General features: G+C 37.8%; 1 protein-coding gene across 1 annotated transcript in view; it reads left to right on the forward strand.

Moving 5' to 3' along the window:
* CNOT7 (CCR4-NOT transcription complex subunit 7) overlaps positions 1-24776 on the forward strand; it is a 132903-nt gene that overhangs the window by 1733 nt on the left and 106394 nt on the right. The window contains exons 2-3 of the mRNA XM_053703922.1: positions 10317-10525; positions 19497-19690. Coding sequence (XP_053559897.1) covers positions 10409-10525; positions 19497-19690 — 311 coding nt within the window. The 5' untranslated portion in view covers positions 10317-10408. The remainder of the gene's footprint in view (positions 1-10316; positions 10526-19496; positions 19691-24776) is intronic.

A 24776-nucleotide genomic window follows, 5' to 3' on the forward strand; every position in this document is an offset into this window, starting at 1 on the left:
ACTTCTATGGTAAATCACAATAACTCATCTACATGTTTTTTAGTGTGAAAAACACGTTGTAGTAATAACGATAGAAAAGTCGTACCTTATTTATTACTGATCAATGTTTGTATTTATCCCCTGTATTAAAGGGACATATTACATAATTTTATTTGTATCATGTAAAGTACTGTGCAAAAGTCTTAGGCCATCACCAGCTTTGCTGTTTTATCAAAGTTTTTATGATCATCCATATTCATTTTTCGGTCTCTTTATTAAAGTGAATGTCAATTTATATGAGTTGGTGCCCGGTTTTTAATAATCCTATTTAAAACAAGGGCACGTTAATTCATCAAAAGTTACATTTCACTAGTTTTCTTCAAATACTTACCTTTTAATCTTCACAGCCGCTCCAGCGATTCTCTCAACCCGTCGGAAGCCTCTTCATACGTCAGAAATGACTATTCCGGCTTCCTCCCGGGGGAATCTTGGCCTGAGGCAACGCTGTGATTGGAGGAAGCTGGATTCGTTATTTTGGACCCGCGAAGAGGGCTTGCGACTGGCGGAGGATGCACTGCAGCGGCTGTCAAGATTAAAAGGTAAGTATTCGAAGAAAACAAGTTAAATGTAAATTTTGATGAATTAAAGTGCCCTTGTTTTTAATAGGATTCTTAAAAAATGGGCACCAGTTCATCTAAATTGACTTTTACTTTAAGATACAAACAGAAAATACAGGAATATTTACTCAAAATATAAAAAAAATAATTCAGAACAAAATTGCTTCTTCAGGCAAAAGTCATTATTTAGTGTGACCTCCCTTGGCACTAAGCACATCTTGAACTCTTTCTTGGAGACTGTCCTGAAGTTTTCTGAAGTAATCTTCTTGTATATTATACCAGGCTTCTTTTAGCACTTCCCAGAGTTCTTCTTTAGATTTAGGTTGTATTTTATTTATTTTACTGTCCAGTTGATTCCATACGGCCTCTATAATATTAAGGTCTGGACTCTGTGGAGGCCAGTCCATGACTGTCAGTGTTTTATTAGATGTTTTACTCTCCAAATATGATTTCATAAAAATAAAATCCTTCCCAATCGAGCACTTTCCAGAAGGAATGACAAGATGAATTCAAACCTCTCTGTACTTTTCAACATTCATTATCAAATCAATTCTGACTATATCGCCAATACCACTGGCAGAAATGCAGCCCCAGACTAGGACAGACCCTCCAAAAAACAAGAATAAAGACTCGGTTAAAAATGCAACTCCTTCATTGAAAACACTTTAAAAGCATGACAAGTCCGTAAAAGCAAATATATGCATAGACCTGCAGGCTGGCAGTCTGCGCGTTTTGGATAGCTTAGCCTTAATCATAGACCATGACATACAGACCCTACACCATGTTTAACTGAAACCCACAAGCACTTATTCTTCTATCTCCTGTCCAGGAATCCAATACAGGCATATAGCATTAGGGGTGGGCGGCTGCTCCTTTCAGAAATGCTGTGCCTTGCTGATATCAAATACATTGTAGATGGAGTTTACCCAGCATTAAGCTAGCAGAGGGGATTGCAGTTTTAGCCTTTTTGGCAGCCTTGGGCTTAACTGCATCTGCTATGTATTTGAGCCGTTTCTCAGAGAGCAGGAGATTGTGTGGGAGGTTCCATAATTATTATATACCCTAAGTTTCAGACTGCAGACGTCCCTAGGGGGAAATATAAGTAAGTGGCTTTCCCTCCTCTTCACATCTCCTGCATGGGCTCTGGTTTTAGACTTCTATAGATTGATCGGCTGCTACTGGGATCACAAACAGAAAGTGAAAGTAAAACAGCCATTTTATAAATGTGCTAGAAGCAACCACTAGATGGAGCTGGTTTGCAAGAAATCACATACAAATCAATGCAGTACAGCCACATCTGAGGATTTTTTTTTTAGCAAAAAATTGCTTACTTTTGCAGTTTTTAAACTTAAATTGCAGCGATTAATTGAGGTTTTAAATCGCATTTGTGATCAATCGTGCAGCCCTTTTTATATATATATATATATATATATATATATATATATATATATATATTAGAGCTGCACGATTAATCGCATGATGCCATTAATCGTCATTTTAAATCTCCGTGATTTAAAATCGCAGGAGTATGCGATTTATAACCCTGCCCAATATGACATCACCTATGACGTACAGGAAGTCTCCGCTGATCCACATGCGGGTAAGAGGCGTGGCAGTGACTTCAATCTCATAGTGTATTGCAAGATTTCTCAGCTGGTATGCAGTATACTGCCTATTATGTCGACACCTGCCTCCAAGCAACACCTCAAGGACCCGTTCACAGGTCAGGTTATCAGTGTACAGCTGATGTGACTCTTTGCAATCACTCATTCCTGCTATTCTGGCTGTGACCATCCCAGGAACAGTTCCCCATGCAGCACGACATTGCATCTCTTTCTCCACAACCACCCCATTCCCCTTCACTGCCGGCTGCGCTACCTTTGCTCTCAGTGCTGCATGTTTAGGCACGTGCCTTATCCCCTCACAAGAGAGGCGGTTCATCTTATGCATCTGGTCCTTCAGCCCATTTAGCTTGCTGATTCCCACCAGCTTTCCATATTCCGCTGGTGCTACCTCAGTAGAATTACTGTGCACACTAAAAGCATGTATAGTGAGGATCCACACATTACATCCTGAGATTGCAGCAGTTCTGGCATATTATTCTGGAGGGCTTCCTGCAGCCGCTACTGTGGGCTCTAATGTTTCTACTTAAAGGCAGCACTGGGGGAAGTGAGAAAGATGGTGGGAAGCAGCAAGCTAAAGTGACTGTAAGATCAGATTTGTAAGAGGAACCACATATCTTGTGGATGAGATAGGGCTTGTTCCTGCTAGCATTCACTTGAACGTGCAAGAGTCATTAAACATATTAATTTATGTGTAACACACAAACACTGCAGATGAGGTCCTTGGGGGCATATCTTGTGGCTCACTGACATGGACATAAATAAATAACAATGTTTTGGCACAACAATACAGATTATATTGTGCTATAGTAGTGGGTGCTGAACATATCAATTTTGTGAGAATGCACAGCTTATACCCAGTAGCCTGTAACTGTCAGTTTGATGATCTCATAGTATATGTTTAGCTTATGCCAAATGACAATATTTTGTGCAATCTGTGTGTAGGTAGCACACACACATAGTAAGAAATACAATCACAATTACACATTGAAAATGTGACACACAAAAATACACACTACGTATATTCGTACTATGAACAACATGTATAGTGAGGAGCTGCACATTACAACCCACAGCAGCCACTGCAGCCGCTACTGTGGGCTGTAATTTGTTGATCCTCACAACATATGTTTTTATTGTGCCTAATGATTCTACTAAGCGGCAGCACTAGGAAGAGGGAAAGATGGTGGGCAGAGGCAAGCTAGAGGGGCTGCAGGATCAGATGTGTAAGATGAACGGTCTGACTTGTGGGGGGTAAGGCTTGTCCCTGCTAGCTTTAAGTTATTTTCAAAAAATTGCGATGTTCATTTTTTTATATACCTTTTTAAAATGTAGTGGTGCAGAGCCTTTAGATTAGATTATTATTAATGTTTTAAAAGAGAGAAAAAGGGGATAGCTATGCCCTCTTAAAAAGAACGGGAATTCAGCACTTTTTTAAATTTTAATACACATTCATTTACTGTATTATTCATCTTCTACAAACAAAGAATCTCCAAGTGACGCATCAACAAAAAGAAACAAATAAAAGTATCCATATACATTGTAATCTCAATATTCTAGGTATTACTAGCCCTGACAAAGCCCTTGCAGGAAAGTTGCCTGGAGGGTGAAACACATATGTTGTTGGCTTAAGGCGTTTACTTGTTGCTGTTTAAAGAGGACTGTAACCTAAAAGTGATCCAAGTAGCACTCTGGACATTCATGGGTCAAAGGTATCAAGCAAGATTAAAGCACTGGCTGCGCACAATAACGTGTATGAAAGCTGTGGAAGTTGAAATATAGCCAGTTTTGGCTTAAAATGTGGAAACCTTAAAATCCCATTGCTTTGCAGGAGGAATGCATTGCCAAAGGTGAACAACTACTTTTTCAACTGAATGCAATAATTGGAACGAGCTATGAGAATAGCTGTTTTGGCTTGCAATAATCTCTCATTGGAGAGGGATGTGCAGTGACGCTGAAGGAGGAGGGCTTACCTAACGCTGCCAACCTATTCGTTTGCATACAAGCTCTCGACAAAGGGAGTCCCAGGAGGGGATTGTAAGATGCTCTATCTCTATAAGGTCACGTAAGCATTCCCTGTTTTTGCATTACATTAAGGACTAATCATCGGTCCGGTGAGACCTTGTGTGCGTTGATAGCCGCCTTCAGTTACCAGAAAAAGTATCCTGTACAGTAGTAGTCTATCTGACTTTACCTTTGTGCTTACACAGCAATATCCTCTGTTACCGCCTATGTTTTAAAAGGCTGATTAGCCTCAGATGTTCATGCAGTAAATTGTATGCTGACATACCCATGAATGCTACATTTCCTAACCATTGTTACCGATATCTTAGTAATACCTAGATTTAGATAACAATGTGTTTAGCAATACGATGTATATGGATACTTTGTTTCTTTTTGCTGATGTTTCATATGGAGATTCTTGTAGAAGATGAATAATAAATTAAAGGGCCACTAAACCCAAAATCTTTCTTTCATGATTCAGATAGAGAATAGAAATTTAAACAACATTACAATTTACTTCCATTATTTATTTTGCTTCATTTTTTAAATATCCTTAGTTGAAGAAAAAGCGATGCACATGGTGAGCCAATCACACAATGCTTCTATGTTCAGCAGCTAGTGAGCATATCTAGATATGCTTTTCATCAAAGAATATCAACAGAATAAAACAAATTAGATAATATAACTAAATTAGAAAGATGTTTAAAATTTCATTCTCTTTCTAAATCATAAAAGAAAAAATGTGGGTGGCATGTCCCTTTAATGTGTTTTAAAATTTGCTGAATTCCCTTTCTTTTTAAGAGGATATAGCTATCCCCTTTTTCTCTCTTTTTAAAGTTAATAATAAATATAAATATATATATATATATTGAATATAAAGAGAATATCAGCAATTCCTATCCAGCACTAACTAATCCCTGAAAATATGTGGATATACTGCTTTAGCGATAAAAGACCTCCAACATAACAATATAATTGTGAATAACTAACCAATGCTCAATGCATCAATACACTGCAAGAAAGGAAGCATAAAATAAAGCATTTATTGGAGTTCCAATAGGCAAAAATATATATAAATGGGTTAATTAAACTCCTATCATAGTGCACTATGAATACAAAATTATCTCAGAGAGCTCTCAAACACAACATAACGTTACATAATAAATATGCAATATGTGTGCATAAAATTAACTAAGAATTCCAAAATCCTGTGTAATTATTCCCTGTTTAAGGGCTTCCCCCAGGATAGTATCTAGTTGTGAGGAATACACTTCAGTAGGATCATTCTTTACATTTTTATAATGTACTTTTTATCACGAACTTGAATCATACATTCCTGTAAGACAAGTAGTCACTTGTATTTAGAATTACTACATTTCCACCCTTATCTGAGGGCTTAATGGTGATGTTCTTATTTGTTTGTAATTCTTTTAAAGCTAACTGCTGTTTTATGGTTACATTTTTGTTATTCTGTACATTTTACTCCATTTCAATAATATCTTTTTCCACTAGTTTGACAAAATTATGCACACTTGGTACTGTTGATAATGAAGGCATGTGAGTTGATTTGTTTTTTAGTGTACTAAATCCTGTGTGTGATAAAGTCTGTTGTTCTTGGGTACTCCCCTCTGAAGACAAATCTCCCAGACTAGATAAGACTTGACGATCACGTATATCAAGAGTGTTATCATTTGCTTTATTTTCAAAAGTTTTCCTTAATATTAGTCTACTAGCCCTTTTCTAGGCAATATTGGAAGTTGCTGACAACACCCTAATATTATATATATATATATATATATATATATATATATATATATATATATATATATATATATATATATATATATATATATATATATAGTAGACTTCAGTTTACGCCGGGGTTAGGTTAGAGAAGGAATGGTTGTAAATCAAAACCGTTGTACATTGAAACCCAGTTTATAATGTAAGTCAATGGGAAGTGAGGGAGTTAGGTTCCAGGCCCCTCTCAAAATTGTCATAAATAACACCTAATACATTATTTTTAAAGCTTTGAAATGAAGACTTTAAATTCTCAACGGCATTATAAACCTAATAAAATAATCACACAACACAGAATATAAAATTAAACTACGTAAAATTAACAAAAACATTTGCTAAACAGCATTATAAACCTATTAAAATCACACAACACAGACTTTACTTGCATTTTTCTGCAAACAGTTCTTTCTATGCATTCTAATCTGGACTGATTTATAGACAGGAAGATCTTGTTCCTTTAAAATCTGCTCGATAGTTCAGGTCTGGTTTAACTGATTAATTTCAGCTTGCATATCTTTGCTGCAACACAAGCAGATAGCTTCACCTACTGGCTATTTTAATCAATGCACTGCTTCTCAATGCTTTTCAATAGACAATTCACATGACTGAAAAAAAGGTTGTTATTCTGAAACGGCGCAAATTGAACTGTTGTAAACAGAGGGCCACCTGTGTGCGTGTATATATATATATATATATATGTATGTTAATAAAAAGAGGATAAATCACATATTAAATTCAGCGCAACAAACACCATATAGAAATTATTATCCAAATGAAATCAGTCTCAATAGAAATAAAGTCTTGATATAAAAACACTTTTCTTTGATTTAGATGCTTATAAAGTCTTTTCTATCTCCAGTATTAGTGTGGGATAGAATATAAATCATACACTGTGATAGGTGTCTTCTTACCGGATTTACCCTCAATCGTATGAGGTAATGAATGCTCTCAAAAGTTAGCTCAGGTTACTCTGGAACGGTGGTGATGTTTCGTCTGTAACTGTTCTTTACAGAGTGGTTTAGATGTTCTTTTTACTCTGTTCTTGTGCGTGCCACTTGTTGAATGGAAACTTCCAAAGGATATTCTCCTTGTGATATGGATCCTTCTTGTGGTCTCTCGGGAGTATGGTATTCCTCCAATTCAGTGGTTATAGAGGAGAAAAGAACAAACAAGACATAGCGTGATACTGTATAAAAAGAATTTATTACAGATACTCAAATGCTATACACTTACATTAAAAGCCCTCAATCCATGATGAGGTAAGCATTCGCATATATAACTGGTATAAGATGTAGATTGAACCAGGCCAATCTAGTGGTGCAGGACTAGATACAAAGTGAGCCTTATTACAGGTGAGTTGTATCCGTTGATGTACAAAAAGTCACTTTAAGGAATAATGACAATGAGGCTTCCAATAGGAAACTCCTTATATAGGAAAATCCTTCGTGTGAATAAATGGCAATTGATTTAGTCTAAAAAAAGTTAACTAATATTTGGTAATATGGGATTGCAGTGCACTTGCAAAACCAAATATTTAAAACATTAAAACATATATTGAGCAGGTACCATGAAATAAGCTAAACTAGAAGAGTCGCTATAATCCCAAAAACACACTGTGAGTCTTTATATTTTCTCGGGGTGGTTTGTCACCTGTCAGCGTGTGGGAGACCTAGTGTGAGGCAAGCTGAAAGAAACCGGACCGCTAAAAGTAATGAAACTGCACTGCCGCTATTTTGAAAAGAACCTTACGCGTTTCGAAGTTTGTCCGTTTGGTACTTCTTCGTCAGATAGATATTACCTCTGACGCAGAAGTACCAAACGGACAAACTTCGAAACGCATAAGGTTCTTTTCAAAATAGCGGCAGTGCAGTTTCATTACTTTTAGCGGTCCGGTTTCTTTCAGCTTGCCTCACACTAAGCCTCCCACACGCTGACAGGTGACAAACCACCCCGAGAAAATATAAAGACTCACAGTGTGTTTTTGGGATTATAGGGACTCTTCTAGTTTAGCTTATTTCATGGTACCTGCTCAATGTATGTTTTAAATATTTGGTTTTGCAAGTGCACTGCAATCCCATATTACTAAATATTAGTTAACTCTTTTTAGACTAAATCAATTGCCATTTATTCACACAAAGGATTTTCCTATATAAGGAGTTTCCTATTGGAAGCCTCATTGTCATTATTCCTTAAAGTGACTTTTTGTACATCAACGGATACAACTCACCTGTAATAAGGCTCACTTTGTATCTAGTCCTGCACCACTAGATGGCCTGGTTCAATCTACATCTTATACCAGTTATATATGCGAATGCTTACCTCATCATGGATTGAGGGCTTTTAATGTAAGTGTATAGCGTTTGAGTATCTAATAAATTCTTTTTATACAGTATCACGCTATGTCTTGTTTGTTCTTTTCTCCTCTATAACCACTGAATTGGAGGAATACCATACTCCCGAGAGACCACAAGAAGGATCCATATCACAAGGAGAATATCCTTTGGAAGTTTCCATTCAACAAGTGGCACACACAAGAACAGAGTAAAAAGAACATCTAAACCACTCTGTAAAGAACAGTTACAGACGAAACATCACCACCGTTCCAGAGTAACCTGAGCTAACTTTTGAGAGCATTCATTACCTCATACGATTGAGGGTAAATCCGGTAAGAAGACACCTATCACAGTGTATGATTTATATTCTATCCCACACTAATACTGGAGATAGAAAAGACTTTATAAGCATCTAAATCAAAGAAAAGTGTTTTTATATCAAGACTTTATTTCTATTGAGACTGATTTCATTTGGATAATAATTCCTATATGGTGTTTGTTGCGCTGAATTTCATATGTGATTTATCCTCTCTTTATTAACATTTTTATAAGTGCCAAGGGTACACTTTTATCATTGCTTCATGCTGCACAACCATTGAACTAATAGGTAGTTACATTACACAATATACTACTTTTTGTCCATCCTTTCTATTGGGTATATAATTTTTTTTTTTTTTTTTTTATTGGAGTAGCCATGTTAGTCCAGAGATTTAGAAACTATACATTTATAAGTTGACAAGCTTTCGGAGCTTTTTTTTGGCTTGTTTCTCCAATATAGCATCCCACTTCACATGCAGTGCAATGTATCATGTATACCACATTTGCAGATATACATGAATATGTCCCTTTAATGTTATAGAATTTATTATTGGGAATTTATTATTTATTATCACAATAATACATTCTATAACATTAAAGGGGCATATTCATGTATATCTGCAAATGTGGTATACATGATACATTGCACTGCATTTGAAGTGGGATGCTATATTGGAGAAACAAGCCAAAAACTGCACCTTCGGATGAACTTACACAGACACTCAATCAAAAACCACTGTGAAACAAAATACTGCACCCCTGTTGGTCACCATTTCACCCAACCTGACCACTCCATCCAAAACCTCAAAATCAAAATTCTCAGAGGCAACTTCAAAAACACCATGGAAAGAAAAACCTTTGAAATGAAAATAATGCACTTCAACTTGTTTAATTCTGGACTAAATGTGGACTCTGGATTCTTAACACATTATCAAACTTTTTGTAATGTACTTTCATTTAGTCAATTACATTGTATATTCCACAGTCTTTATACATAGGTACACAGGTAAGCCTATGTCCACACTTTTATCTTTTTTAACTTTTGTATTCCCCCTGTATATACAATTTCATATCTTTATAGATATTGATTCAATGTTGATATTTAACTTTGTCAGTATATGCTCTATGTATAGCTATATATTTCCCCTGTCTGTTCTCCTACACTGGACACTGTCTGCCTGTTATTAAGCCCCCCTCATGATTTTTACGACACCTCCTCTCTCTGCACTTTCTGTCTTCTTAGCTATTCTGTGTTTTAAGATATAATCTGTAAATTCCATTGAATTGGTAAGTATTGCTTTAGACTTGATAAAGGAAGGAACACTTCTGAAAGCTTGTCAACTTAATGTACAGTTAATCCAATAAAAAAGTATCATTGCTCAATGTGCAATACTCTTGTTATTTTGAGATATATATATATATATATATATATATATATATATATATATATATATATATACACACACACACACACACACACACACACACACACACACACACACACACACACACACACACACACACACACACACACACTCTCGGGCTGAAAAGTTAATTACATGTGAACCTTATCTGTCCGAACAATGATAAATTTACCCATTATTCATTTTTTTTTCTTGTATATTTTACTGTTTTCCTTTCAGCTTTGCAAGGCACAGCCACCACCTATGAAACCATCCAATAGCCAAGTGCAACATTTTGATGCCTACCTCTGAGTCCCTCCCCAAGTCCCACTATGCCGGCCGCAACGGTGGACCACAGCCAGCGGATTTGCGAAGTTTGGGCCTACAACCTGGATGAACAGATGAAGAAAATCCGTCAAGTTATACGCAAGTATAATTATGTTGCAATGGTATGTTAGGGCTCTTGTTTTATTTAGCAGATTTTTTCAGTGATGGAGCTAGTTTAAAATGAGATTAAATATTAAATTATTTTTTTCTGTATATATACATTGAGAATGCGTAAACATGCATATTTATTTTTGTGTGTTTACTCAGGCACATTTATTAAATAGACCTGATTTATGCCTATGTAGAAATTCACTTCAGTATTTTTCAGGGCTACATCAGGAATTTCCTATGTAGTAATTCACTTCAGTATTTCCCAGGGCATCATCATGAATGTCCTTGTTCGAGGAGCCAGGATAGCTGCGATTCGTCATCATCCAGAGGGGTGTAGACTTTATCCCATAAATACCCTCGCTGTGGGCAGCCCCGCATCCTTTGAGAAAGCCAGATTAATGGTGAAACAGTTCAGAGGAGGGTTGGGAGATGAATGGGCTCCTCTTTGAGAACTTTTTAAATTGCAAGTGGACGCAATAGTCAGCCACATAGAATTAGATACTATAATCACTGGGCTTCTTTCCTAATACTATTATTGATGAAATTGGTGTGCTCTCTGTGTTGTTAAATGGGAATTGTAGCTAGTATTATGGGGTTATAAAATGTTAACATCTTGCTAATTGACTGTTTCATTTGGATGAATAATTAGTATAATCCTGGTCAAATTTTTCAGGTTTTTAATATTACAAACTAACAGCAGCATATATATTTCTATATTCTATTCAGAAGGAAAACTTTTATACTTTTAATATGATTTACTCACTAGAGAGCTGCTGGCAAGTTTGTAGTCACATGTGATTAATTATACCAGGATATAATTACATTATATAGTAACAGACAGAAGCATTGTGCATATTTCTTTCTTAAGACACGGTAGGTCCAGGGAATCATTAATTACTGTTGGAAATATCACTCCTGGCCAGCAGGAGGAGGCAAAGAGCACCACAGCAAAGCTGTTAAGTATCACTTCCCTTCCCACAACCCCCAGTCATTCTCTTTGCCTTCAGTGCAAGGAGGAGGTGAAATTTAGGTGTCTGTATGAGATTCTTCTATCAAGATTTTTTAATTTTTTTGAAGCCAGAGCAGGCTTGCTCTGATCTTCTCTGACAAGCTGGGTTTAGTTGTACTCCACCTTAGTCTCTTCAGTAGGGCAGTGGTGGCTTTAAAGCAGTTAGGAACTTGTAAGTTGGGCATTGCTGCATTTTTCTAACATGTTTGCTGCCCTTGGTATAGAAAGCCAGAGTAGGATTGCTCTGATCTTTCTTTTTGCTCTACAGATCTCTGAGGAGCGGTATCCTCTCATATCTAGTAGCTGTCCTCCAGCTGCTTTTGTCTCTAGGTTGGGGGACACTGCACTTAATAGGTTTAACCTGCAATATTACATGGGACATCTATATCCTTGGTAAGGATCTCAAAGGCAGGAAGCAGGCACTTAATGGCGATTTAAGACAGTGGCTTTTACTTTGAGTTTGTCAAAGTGTATGCCCTTTATTTTTTTGTGGGTTCCAACAAGCAAGCTTATGGTCACTACAGATGTATGCTTCATGCTTAGTTTTAACGGGTCTGCGGAGCAGACTGGTCTCATGTTGTTTTTAAAGTGTGCACTTACATGTGGTTTCGTTTGAGAGTGGATTTCACTGTTTTCAGATTGTTTGTCGGAGACTCATGGTCAATCTCCACTGGGTACTAAGTTTATATGAAGTTGTTCCATATAGAACAAAATACTTCCCGTTTTTAGAAAGACTCCTTTTCGCTAAGAGGCTAACTATCCTCCGCCATCTTAATATTTTTTGCTAGCAAGATTGTGGCGGGAAGGAGTGTGTGAGACGCGGGCCTGTAATTGCGGTGCAGTTTTCGCTGGCGGGTCATGTGACCCGCTTCTCCGCAGTAGTTTCAGTTTCTATCGGAGAAACAGTTTAGCGGAGTGGCGTTTTAATCTAGGTTTCGTTACGACTCATTTGACACTCGATCAGGAGAGCTCTGCGGTGCTTCTTTTGTATAAGGGGTCAGGAAAATATGGGCGAGATGCGGTCTGGAGGGACTCTGCCCTCTCAGCCTATCACAACTCATCTGTTGGGTTTAAATGTTAAACTGAATGTAAATTTTGATGCTTAAGTGCCCGTTTTTTTAAAAAATTGATTAAAAACAGGGGCACTTTAATTCATCAAAATTTACATTTCACTTGTGTTGTGAGAAAATACTTATCTTTTAATCTTGACAGCCTGTCGCAAAGCCTCTTCCTGGGTCTAAAATGAGTAATCCGGCTTCCTTCAATCACGGCGTTGAATCAGACACTGATTCCCCGGGGGGGGGAGCCGTGATTGGAGGATGACCGATTCATCATTTCTGACGTCAGAAATGGCTTGCGACGACCGGGGGAAGCTGGAGTGGCTGTCAAGTTTAAAAGGTAAGTATTTTTTCACAACACGAGTGAAATGTCAATTTTGATGAATTAAAGTGCCCCTGTTTTTAATCAAATTTTTAAAAACCAGGCACTTTAGCATCAAAATTTACATTCACTTTAAAGAAGTTGTGCAGCCTTTTAACACGTCAGTCTCTGAGGTGTAGGGACAATACATTGTCTGGTTTTCCTAGCTTACTACTAAGTTTTATGAAAATGCATAGAATCTCTGAGACCTTTAAAGTGACAGTATTTTACAATACTAAATAAAGAACTTTGTTTCTCTGTATAGAACATAGAAGACCCTATTTTTGTGTTTGTTTGTTTTTTTGCAATTCTGTGCTGCTTGCTTAATTTGATCTTTCTCTTGTTGAGATAGATTTTTTTTCTTTTTTTAATTCTGAGCCCATTGTCTCTCAGGTTGATGATGTTTAGGCAATGCCACAGCTTTCTCCTTAAACGTCCTGGAGGAGTGTATTTGCCAGCAGATTTTGCAGTTCAGGTATCCTCTGTGATATCTGCAATTTCATCTGCTCTTCCTATCCTGCAGGTAAGACGCAAGAGGACATTTGTAGATTCAGATAGTAAGGTTTCTGCTACTCAGGTTGCTCTCTCTCCTAAAGTCTGGTGAGGAAAATTTGCTGGTAGCTTCTGTGAGTAAAATCTCAGATTAGTATAATTCCTTCATCTGATGCTAAAGTGGTCTCCTTCAGTTGTATGCTGGCATACCTTGTGTACTGTTAAAGGAGGTTTTGGCTACTTGGAAGACATTGTTACCCTGTCGTTGTCAACCTTTGAAAGTTTTGTGAACTTTATCATGTCTATGATGTTGCTTCTTATGAGGAGGTGTTTTCTAGACGTGCCTTGGATATTTTACAGAAATAGGAGAAGCTAGGGATACCTTTCTCCCTGTCTCCCATCCTTTAAAGGATTTCCTGTCGCTGACTCCATTAAAATGCATGCCTTAAGTAGGGGCTTCCTATTATGGCTCAGAGAACTTTGATCCCTATGGAGGGTAATTGTTCCTTATGGATCCATGGATAAGAAGCTGGAGGTTTAGTTGTTCTTTTAGGGCAATGCTTTGTCTTATTAGACGTGCTGTGCTAGCCAGCGGGCTTGTGGCTGAAATCTTGGAAATCATCTGAGAAGCTTAACTGTGGCAAGTGGTACAGCCTATGCTTTCTAGTTCTGCAGTTGCAAGTTCTTATTTTATGTTTCCTCTTAATCCAAGCTCTGACGTTCTTTTCAAGGATGAGACCCTGATGGGACTTGGTAGAATTATCCTCTGAAATGCCACCCATCAAGAGAGTAGACTAAAGGAAAGTGTTTCTATTTCTGTAGGGTCAGTCTTGTCCTTGGGACCATCTAACTTAGCCCTTTCTAAGATTTCTCCCAGGGGTAGATTTCTCCTTCTGGATTATCTGTAATCCAGGTATGATGAGAAGCATACCTTGAACTGGGTTCCGGACCCTTTCTGAGAGTGATAGTCCCAGTCTGGGAATGGGATCTAGGTATTTACCTCAAGTTTTTCAGGTTCTTCCCTTCAAGTAGTATCCTTTCTCCTTTGCTGCAAGTGGGCCTGCTCATAACGAACATAGACCTGAAGGATGTGTATTATTGTTCCCATGAACCGGGATCTTATCAAGTTTAGAGTCTCATCATCCTAGAAGGACTTTTGGGTCTTGGTATATGGCAAGGGTGCCTATTGGACAATATATGGTTCAGGTGTTCTCCTTCCTTCGAGCATTCTCTCTTTCAAGAGTTCTTGACCAATCTTTTTTCCATAGATGGGGCACAATGGCGTGGCCTAGTGGTTAGCTCTAATGCTTCTGGAATAGAAGGTTGTGAGTTCGATTCCGGCTCGGCATGTTTGCTTTGCATACGTGACCGTCTATATATTTTGAAAATTAATCTGGAAAAGAGTTCCCTTGTTTCCACAAGATTCTATCAGAGGTCAGCTAATCAAGGATTTATTCTTTTTCCTTTCTCTGCTGTCTTCGGTCCGGCCAACAGCAAGCTCTAATGGTCTGGTTGATAGCTTAACCATCTTGCAATCAGAGGGTTGAGATTTTGAATCTAGCTGCAGTTGATTTTCCCTTCACTCTTCAGTGACCCTAGGTATGGAGGGAATTGGTCTGAGGGTTTCCATGGATATTATTCCCTTTTTTATATTTTCCATACAATGGAGATCTTTTGGATCTGTCTCAGGTGATCTAAATCTTCAAGAGAATTTCTTCCGTGGTGGCTTTTCAGAAGTATCTGTGACAGGACGTATGCTTCTGGAGACTTTCCTGAGTGATGTGATCACGGACGCCAGCCTACTGGGCTGGGAAGCAGTCTGGGACTCGTTGAAGGCGCAGGGACTTTGGTCTCAGGAGGAATCTCCTCTCCCCATAAACATTTGGAGTTGAGAGCAATCTTCAATGCCTTGATGGCGGTCAATCAGGTTCCAGACGGACAACATTTCCTCAGAGGCTTACATCAACCACCAAGGGGTCGAAGTTCCTTAGCCATGAAGGAGGTGGCATGGGTCTTCCAGTGGGCTGAGGCTCACAATTGCTTTCTATCTGCCATCCACATTCTAGGAGTGGACAATTGGGAAGCGGATTTTCTGAGCAAACAGACTTTTCATCATGGGGAGTGGGAACTCCATCCGGAAGTGTTCTCCAGGTTAATAACCAAATGGGGGTTACCAGACTTGGATCTGATGGCGTCTCCTCAGAACTCAATGTTCCCAAAGTACGGTTAGAGGTAGAGAGACTCTCAAGCCTTTCTGATAGATGCTCTGGCAGTTCCTTGAAACTTCAGGTTTGTTTTCTCATAATCTCTTTGATCCCCTTCTGCGAGTTATCGCTCGGATCAAGCAGGAGAGAGCATCAGTGATTCTAATAGCTCCTGCGTGGCCTCGCAGGATCTGGTATGCAGATCTAGTAGAGATGTCGTCTCTACCTCCTTGGAGACTTCCGCTGAGGAAGGACCATCTGCTTCAGGGGCCCTTCCTTCATCCAAATCTTTTTCTCTGCAGCTGACTGCTTGGAGATTAAACGCTTGTTTTTAGCAAAGCGTGGATTTTCCGAATCGGTCATTGAGACCGTGGTTCAGGCTCGTAAGCCTGTCACTAGAAAGATTTACCATAAGATATGGCGTAAATATCTTTATTGGTGTGAGTCTAAAGGATATTCTCGGAGTAAGGTCAAGATCCCAAGGATCTTATCTTTTCTCCAGAAAGGCCTTGAGAAGGGGTCTGTCAGTTCCCTCAAGGGTCAGTTTTCTGCCCTATCCATTCTGCTGCACTGTGCCAGATGTACAATCCTTTAGTCAGGCGTGGTCAGAATCAGGCCTGTGTTTAAACCAGTTGCTCCTCGGTGCCTTAACCTTGTTCTTAACGTTTTACAACAGGCTCCGTTTGAGCCTATGGATTCCATAGATATTTAGTTATTGTCTTGGAAAGATTTGTTTCTTACTGCTATTTCTTCTGCTTGGAGGGTTTCTGAACTCTCAGCATTGCTGTGTGATTCTCCTTAACTCATATTTCATGCAGATAAGGCAGTTCTCCGTACCAAGTTTGGTTTCTTCCTATGGTTGTTTCAGACAAATTGTTGTTACTTCTCTCTGTCCTAATCATTCTCATAAAGAACGTTTGTTGCACAACTTAGGAGTTGTGCGGGCTCTTTATATTCTATCTGCAGGCTACGAAGGACTTTCGTCTGTCTTGTGTATTGTTTGGTTGGTTTTCTGGAAAACTTAAGGACCACAAAGCTACTGTTAATTCTCTTTCTCTCTGGTTGAGAATTATTATTCGTTTGGCATATGAGACTGCTAGTCTGCAGCCTCCTGAGAGAATTACAGCCCATTCCACTAGGGCGGTTTCTTCTTTTTGGGCCTTTAAGAGTGAGGCCTCTGTAGAACAGATTTTTGTAAGACTGCGATCTGGTGGTCTTTGCATACTTTTTCTAAATTCTATAAATTTGATACTGTTACTTTGGCTGAGGTTTCCTTGGGAGAAAGGTGCTGCAAGCAGCGGTGTCTTCTGTTTAGGTTACCTGACTTGCCCTCCCTAATTATCTGTTTCTGTTTCCTCTAGCTTGGGTATTGATTCCCAACAGTAATTGATGATTCCATGGACTCACCGTGTCTTAAGAAAGAAAACAAAATTTATGCTTACCTGATAAATATATGTATTTCTTGACACAGGGAGTCCACGGCCCTCCCTGTTTTTTTTATATAAACCTCAGGCATCTCTGCACCTTGTGTTATTTCCTTTCCTTTTCCTTCAGTCGAATGACTGGGGGTTGTGGGAAGGAAAGTGATACTTTACAGCGGTGCTCTTTGCCGCCTCCTGCTGGCCAGGAGTGATATTCCCAACAGTTATTGATGATTCCGTGGACTCACCGTGTCAAGAAATAAATTTATCATGTAAGCATAAATTTCGTTTTTGTTGTATATGCGGTATAACACAGCGTTTCTTGTTACTTTAATACATTTTATACAACAATTGTGTGATTTCAGCAAGTTATTGAACTTTGTTCCAATCTAAGCACTTGCATCCTGGCATGAAGGGCTGGGTTTTTTTTTGGGTGTGGGGGCGGTTGCACTATAATTTGCTAAAGTGTTTTCACATAAAAAATAATCTGCCTCCTAGGCTGATTTTCTTATGTTGTCTGGATTAGTTTACCAACTTTTATAACAATTTTGTGTATATGTGTTAGATAGATATATCTATCTCCACTTATGAGGCTACACAAAAAAATCTGGCTCCTAATTTTTTTGGCCTGGCCCCTAGATTTTGAATAAATTTGTCAAGCACTGTCATAGGACATTTTTATTTATGATAGACTAAGAAATCTGATGAAAAATCGGGTAAATGAAGAGCTTTTGAATAAGGAGTTATTATTTTTCTGGTTGCACTTGCATTAAGTTTAACGGGGGAGCACAGATTTAAAATTGTTTTTCATGGGTAACCAATGTAGGAAGAAACAATTTGACTACCTTTTTGGGATGTTTATGAGAGGCGATGATTGGTAGAACCAGTTTTATTGTGATAAGCAGTCGGTTTGCAGAGGTCAAACATCATTGTATTTATACACTTAATTGTTTGAATACAGTGTATTTTCAGGTGTTGCTTAAAGGGACAGTAAACATATATATTTTTTTAATAATTGTGTGGCATATTTGCAACTATATAGCAGAATAGCAGGCTTACAATTGAAAACAGATTGTAACTTATATTTTTAGGCAGCCAAAAGTCCTATTGACTTCTTCATAGCCCTCCATTCCATCGCTGTTTTTTTTTTTTTTGTTTGTTTTAAAAAAAAAAAAACACACATTACAGGCTTGCTGTCTAATCACAATCGGCCCATTACACCGTTCTTAATGTAAAACACAGGACTGGAAGGGAACGAAGAATACATCCTAGTACTGGTGGCTGTCTTAAAATACAATCTGTTTTCAAAGGTAAGTCTGATATTATTGAAACAAAAGTTCAGTAATGCAGTTATATAGCAGCAATGAGTATAATATAATATAATCTTGATATAGGTGATTCAAATAGTTAAGATGTTTACAGTAGAAATTTATGATAATAATCCTCTAAGGAGTATTAATGTTCTTAAGAGCCTACACAATAAGGTTTTCATGGTATTGCTGTCCTAACTTATCAAGCAACATAAAGCAGACTTTATGAAGGCTCCCGATTTCACCCAACCCCTGCAGTTCAAGTCTTACACTATAATCAGTAAAAACTTTGTTGTGTACTGTGGACCACCGGATATCTTCAAAGGGGGCTGGAGAACTGATGTAAGTAACACCACTGTAGATAAGCATCCAGGAAGGTGTCCACAGACACACAACCTATACCATCCTTCACTTGGCCTTCAGTGGACACTTAGCAGCACTTGTAGCTACGGACCACCGGAAAACTCATAGGGGCGGGGGGGGGGGACTAGATTCCAGATAACACCACGGGGAGGGGCAGTTGATCAAAATATCAGGGACATCCAATCAACATATACTTTGTTGTTGACAGGTGTTAGAGTAAAGACGGATCCGTAGGTCGCTTAATGCAAACACTGGACATCTTAGAGGGGATGTTGACCCAAAGGAAGTCATTCTGTTCTGTCCGCTCTATGTACGTTACAGGCTATAGGTAAAAGGACAACAACAATTGCCTACAAGCGTGCAAGCCTGCAACCCAGTAGGGGCTCTACTTGTAAACACAAGGAGAATTCAGTACATTTGGCTGACAAAAACTGGCAGTAGATGAAACTACAAAGTAAAATTTATTAAAGTACAGCTTAGCATTTATTCCATAGTTAAAATGCTAGCTGTCTGTTGCCTGCTGTGTTTTAAAGGATATTCTCCATTTGTAATGGACTTTTGTCTTTTAACTATAGAATAAATGCTGAGTTTCACTTTACTACATTCAACTTTTTGTAGTATAAAGTCTGATATTATGCTATACTTTTGCAAATATACTGCACAATTATTTTTTTAAAAGATTTTAGATACGTTGAGTCAATGAACTTCTTGATTTTATGGTAATCCTTTATTTTTAATTTGGATTCCTTAAATTCAATTTCTAGGACACAGAATTTCCAGGTGTTGTTGCCAGACCAATAGGAGAGTTCAGAAGCAATGCTGACTATCAGTACCAGCTTCTGCGCTGCAATGTGGACTTACTAAAAATAATACAGTTGGGACTCACCTTTATGAATGAACAAGGAGAATACCCTCCAGGGACTTCCACTTGGCAGTTTAATTTTAAGTTCAATTTAACGTAAGTGCATATAAAAGATGAGTTATTTATGTATTAGATGTTCCTGTTCTTACTAACTGCTCTGGCCAGTGAACAATCTGTCTGTCAGTTGTGCACAAATATGCATTTGCTTTTAGTTACACTATTAATTTAAACTGCTTGAACTTGAGCTTTTTATATTTTGACCATGTTTAATTGCTGTTGTTTTTTCTTTTTCATTTACATGAACAGAGTTTAAAGTGAATGTAAAGTTTAACGAGAAAGTGCTCGGTTTTTTAAAATACTCTTAAAAACAGGGGCACATTCATTCATTAAACTTTATATTTAAGCATTTAAAAAAAAAAAGTACCTTTTTTCCTTACGCTTCTCATGCATACCGATAACGAATCTGACTTCCTCCAATCATTGCGTGACCTTATGATCTGGACGCCTATGCGGTGCACGCATTGGAAGGAAGTCAGATTCGTCATTGCTGTGCTAAGTACGGCAGCAGCTGCGGGAGAAGATTGCTGTCATGAGGAAAAAGGTAAGTATTTAAAAAAACAAATGCTTAAATGTAAAGTTTAAGGAATGAAAGTGCCCCTGTTTTTAATAGTATTTTTAAAAACCGGGCACTTTCTCATTAAACTTTACATTCACTTTAATGTTACTCTTACATTTTATATGGATTTATTTGGAAATTAATGTGTATTTTTGTTTTACTAATACTATTGTTAACACACTCACCATTTAGTGTGCAGACAAAAAGGCCAGCCTCAGTTATAATGTTGGCATAAATTGCATTGTTTTGCAGTTATATGTTGAAGCCGGTTAAGGACAGAGGTTAGCCTTGGTTCTAAGGTCTAAGAATTAGAAAAACCTACATTTTCTGAGCAAAATTACACAAAGGGACAAATAAATAAATAATGAAAGTGTATTGCATAAATTGTTTCATTATGCAGAATTTAAAGTGAATGTAAACTGTCATAGTGCCGGTTTTTAAAAATACTATTAAAAACAAGGGCACTTTCATTCATGAAAGTTTACATTGCAGGCAGCGTATATTTTTACAAATACCTTTCTCTTCAGCAAAGCTGGATCGGCGGTCCCCCGCCCGCAGCGCCTCTGTACTTACGTCACCAATGACGAAACCGGCTTTCTCCAATCATGGCTTCCCCCTCAGAGCGTCCATCTTGTGAGGCCATGCCGTGATTGGAGGAAGCTGGTTTCGTTATTGCCGATCCTGCATCGCTGAAGAGAAAGGTAAGTATTTGTAAAAAACGGACACTAATTTATAAAAGTTTACATTCACTTTAAAATGTTATATGTAAATGTCATGTCCCTTTTTTAATGAGGGTTCCCAAATTGAAACATTTTTTTTATTTGCAGGCCCCTAAAAAAAGAAATATTTAAAACATGTCTATTAAAGAAATACAGATCAAAGAATCCCCCTGGAGAAAAGTACACACGAGTATTAATAGTTTTAAAAACTAACTATACCTATAATTTATGTTTAAATCATTTTTATTGAAAAACTTTCATTCGTGCAACAACAGAGCAAGTGTTATATGTCTACAGGCATCATCAAATACAACATATACAATTGTCACTACCAGTTGCCATCAGCTGATACATCTATAAGATCTCTATATTCCGTCTTATGTACTCTTCACCCTTTTACATTGCCGTGTTGGCTAGTCCCAGAAAGTCCATAGCCGAGTGGGTGGTCTTTATTGTTGCATTACAAAGCGTAAGATAACTTACATCAACTTTTTGTGGTTTTCTTTTCTCTACGAACAAACTAATAACTAAAACAAACTGAAACAGTTATAAAATAGTGTCCGGATGCCGGGAAGTGGTTTACCTGTCTTAAATTCCTATAATGCCTCACAAGTCCCTAGTTGTTGCTCCTTTTAGTCCTATCTAGCCGTCTAAGCAGACCAGTTAAAGCCATCTCTAAGTATCCAATAATACCATACTTCATCATTTTTATCTTTCTATACCTATAATTTAATAGTACAGTCCCTGATCCACATTAAACTTCATATATTTATATGAAATTAAAAAATAAGTATTTTTACAGAAACACTCTTCTGTTGTTATATTTATTTGCCATTGGAGTAGGCAGCAATACAGGGAAATTAGTTTTCTACCTCTAGCTGGTGTTCTATCTGCTTTTAATTGTAAACAGTTTTATTTCCTCTAAGGTATTGTCCGTACACAAAATTACAGTATAAATTGACTTTATTGCTTTACAAAATGAATACAAGATTCTAATTTGTAATTGTGCTGTGATTTTAATACATTTGGAGAAAATATTCATACAAACATACTTATTTCATGAAAGTTTTTATGTTCTCCACGTGAAATTTTGCCAGTTAGTGGCATTATAAAATAGCAAGATGAGGATATACTATACAATATTATATAATAGCACTTATTCTAAAAACTTAAAGATGAGATTCAGAGCAAATCTGAAACATTAAAGGGACAGTGCACACCAATTTTCATATAACTGCCTGTAATAGACACTACTATAAAGAAGAATATGCACAGATACTGATCTAAAAATCCAGTATAAAACCTTTAAAAACTTACTTAGAAGCTCCCAGCACTGTTGATTAGGTTGACTGGGACACTCCGTGGAAGGGGCTGCAAATACAAGAAGAGCAGACACCCCCCCCCCCCCATTCCCTACATATGAAAAGACAGATGACATAAACAGGAGCCAGCAGTATTTTGTAAACACAAGTATACATCTGACACTGTGGGGCTTGGTTAGGAGTCATCACAATGTTATTAAAAAAATAAGCAAAACTAAATTTTTACAAAATCACTCCCAGGTGGGCTATATAAATGGATCATCTACAAAACATGTATGCAAAGAAAAATCTAGTGTACAATGTCCCTTTAACACTATAAGGAACAGATGAACAGGCAGACCATGGAATCCAGGAATCTCCTGCCGGAACATTCATTCAGCAGCTGAATACATAAACTAGAAATCTATGAAGCTTGCACTGAAAGAATAAATGCAATAGATAAGGCATATGAACAGTAAGATACAAGAAGATGTGTATCCAGAGACAGAGGAAAAACAGCAACCAGGAATAGTAAATACAATAATACAATATATACACGCTGTCAAACCGACTAAAACAGTAGGAAGAAAATAAAAACAAAATTATACATCCCTGGTATACATTTGTCTGGGGGGGGGGGGGGGGGGGGGGATACTCACCTCCTGTCTTTATTAAAATCTAGAACAAGGCTAGAACAATCACCATTTTCTTTCAAGACAGGAGGCTTCATATTTGTGTGCAATTTTTAAGCAGAAAAATAAACAAAGTATATAAGAAAAAGAATGATGTTGGAAGCATCTTCAGCTTGTGTAGGTGAGACAGTCCTACTAGTGTTCTAGAGCAGTGATTTTCAACCTTTTTTTTTTTTTTTTTTTTGCCGTGGCACACTTTTTTTACATTAAAAAAAATCCTGTGGCACACCACCATCCCAAAATTTTACAAAATCACACATTGTAGCCTAATATAGTGTGTGTGTATATATATATATATATATATATATATATATATATATTTATTTATATATACACACACACACGCACTATACTGTGCTGTCATGCCTCCTACAAACTAAGTGTTGCGTGCTGCTGCGTGTAGAGCCAGCACTAGGCATGTGTTGTGGTGGGTGGGGGTTCCTTCCAAATGTGAATACGGGTCAGGGAGGCGAGCTGCCGCTGCACAGTTACCCTCAGTCATCATCTCACTCAAAATAAAAAAACGGCCCAGAATAAAAAACAAGCAAAATTTTAAAAATATGTCACACTGTTGTCAGTCTGCTGCGGCACACGTGAGGATCTCTCATGGCACACTGGTTGAAAAACACTGTTCTAGAGCACCCAACCCTACTTTGGAAGAGTGAGCTAACTTATAAGGGACCTTGGAGGGGGCCAGCGTCTTATTATCTGGCTATCTAACGCCCACAGAGTTTTGGAATGTAGGGGTAAAGGGAAGGGTAGTTACAGTATCAAATCTCTCCTCTCTCTTTTTTTCTCTTTTTCTCTCTCTTTCTCTCTCTTTCTCACTTTCATTTAGGATTAGTCTAGCGGAGCGAAGCAGAGAATCCCACTGAATAGTTGTAGTTCTAGTTAAGTTTTGTAGACAGAAATAGAAGGGACAGACATAGCCTGGCTAGTCAGGATAATTATAAATAAATCCTAGACTGAGAGTAAACCTGGGATTGTAAGGTGTTAAGACTTTACTATAGGTGAGTGGTTTTCAGTACTGAATGTATGAAAAAGGTATCAGAAACTAAGTTTAGTGGCACCTCACAGAGAGGGATAAGCATCATGATATACTAAAGGGGTATGGTTAGGTTGAAGGAAGAGAAGCCTGATTTATACAATTCACTGAACCCAATAGATGTAAAAGGGTTTGTGCACACTATCCGGTCAGTGTGAAGTATGCTAGCCGTAGCAGTGCCGCCTACAAAAAGGGGCAACAATGATGTTCAAGCAATTTGTCAGTAAATTTTGTTATGCAGTGCAGAGAAAATACCACATGTTAAGCCTCATGTGTATGTATATTTATCTCATAAGCTGTGAACAAAGGGTAGGGAGGGGGGAAGGGTTGGAAAGGGGAATACCACTTACCTGATGAGATGCAAGAGAAAAATGTTAATGCCGATATTATAAAACCAGAAAGAAAAACAAGATATATTTTGGGAAAGAGAAGCTAAATACATAAATTTGTACTTAGTAAAAATACCTAAATATATTCATACTAACTCTTATTGAAGCCAAAGGGCATATGCATGCACCACTAGAGAAACAATTAGTTTACCCAGAAAAAAGGACACACAGTTTTCTTGCTTTTCTCTTTGTCCACAACTGACTAACATAATATTTATCTTCAGTGTAAAAATTAAAAGGGATACTTAGGGGAAGATTTATGATAAGGCAAATGCCTTGATGGTTGCAGGCTCACTCATTTGAGCCTGCAACTGATATTTGTGAAGCAGCGGTTTAAACCGCTGCTTCATAAACTCTCTCTGCGAAACTCTAGATGATAGTTACCCTGTATTTATTCGATGGGGTGATTGACAAGCCTAA

The sequence above is a fragment of the Bombina bombina genome, chromosome 2 (genome assembly GCF_027579735.1).
Source record: "Bombina bombina isolate aBomBom1 chromosome 2, aBomBom1.pri, whole genome shotgun sequence".
Taxonomy (NCBI): domain Eukaryota; kingdom Metazoa; phylum Chordata; class Amphibia; order Anura; family Bombinatoridae; genus Bombina; species Bombina bombina.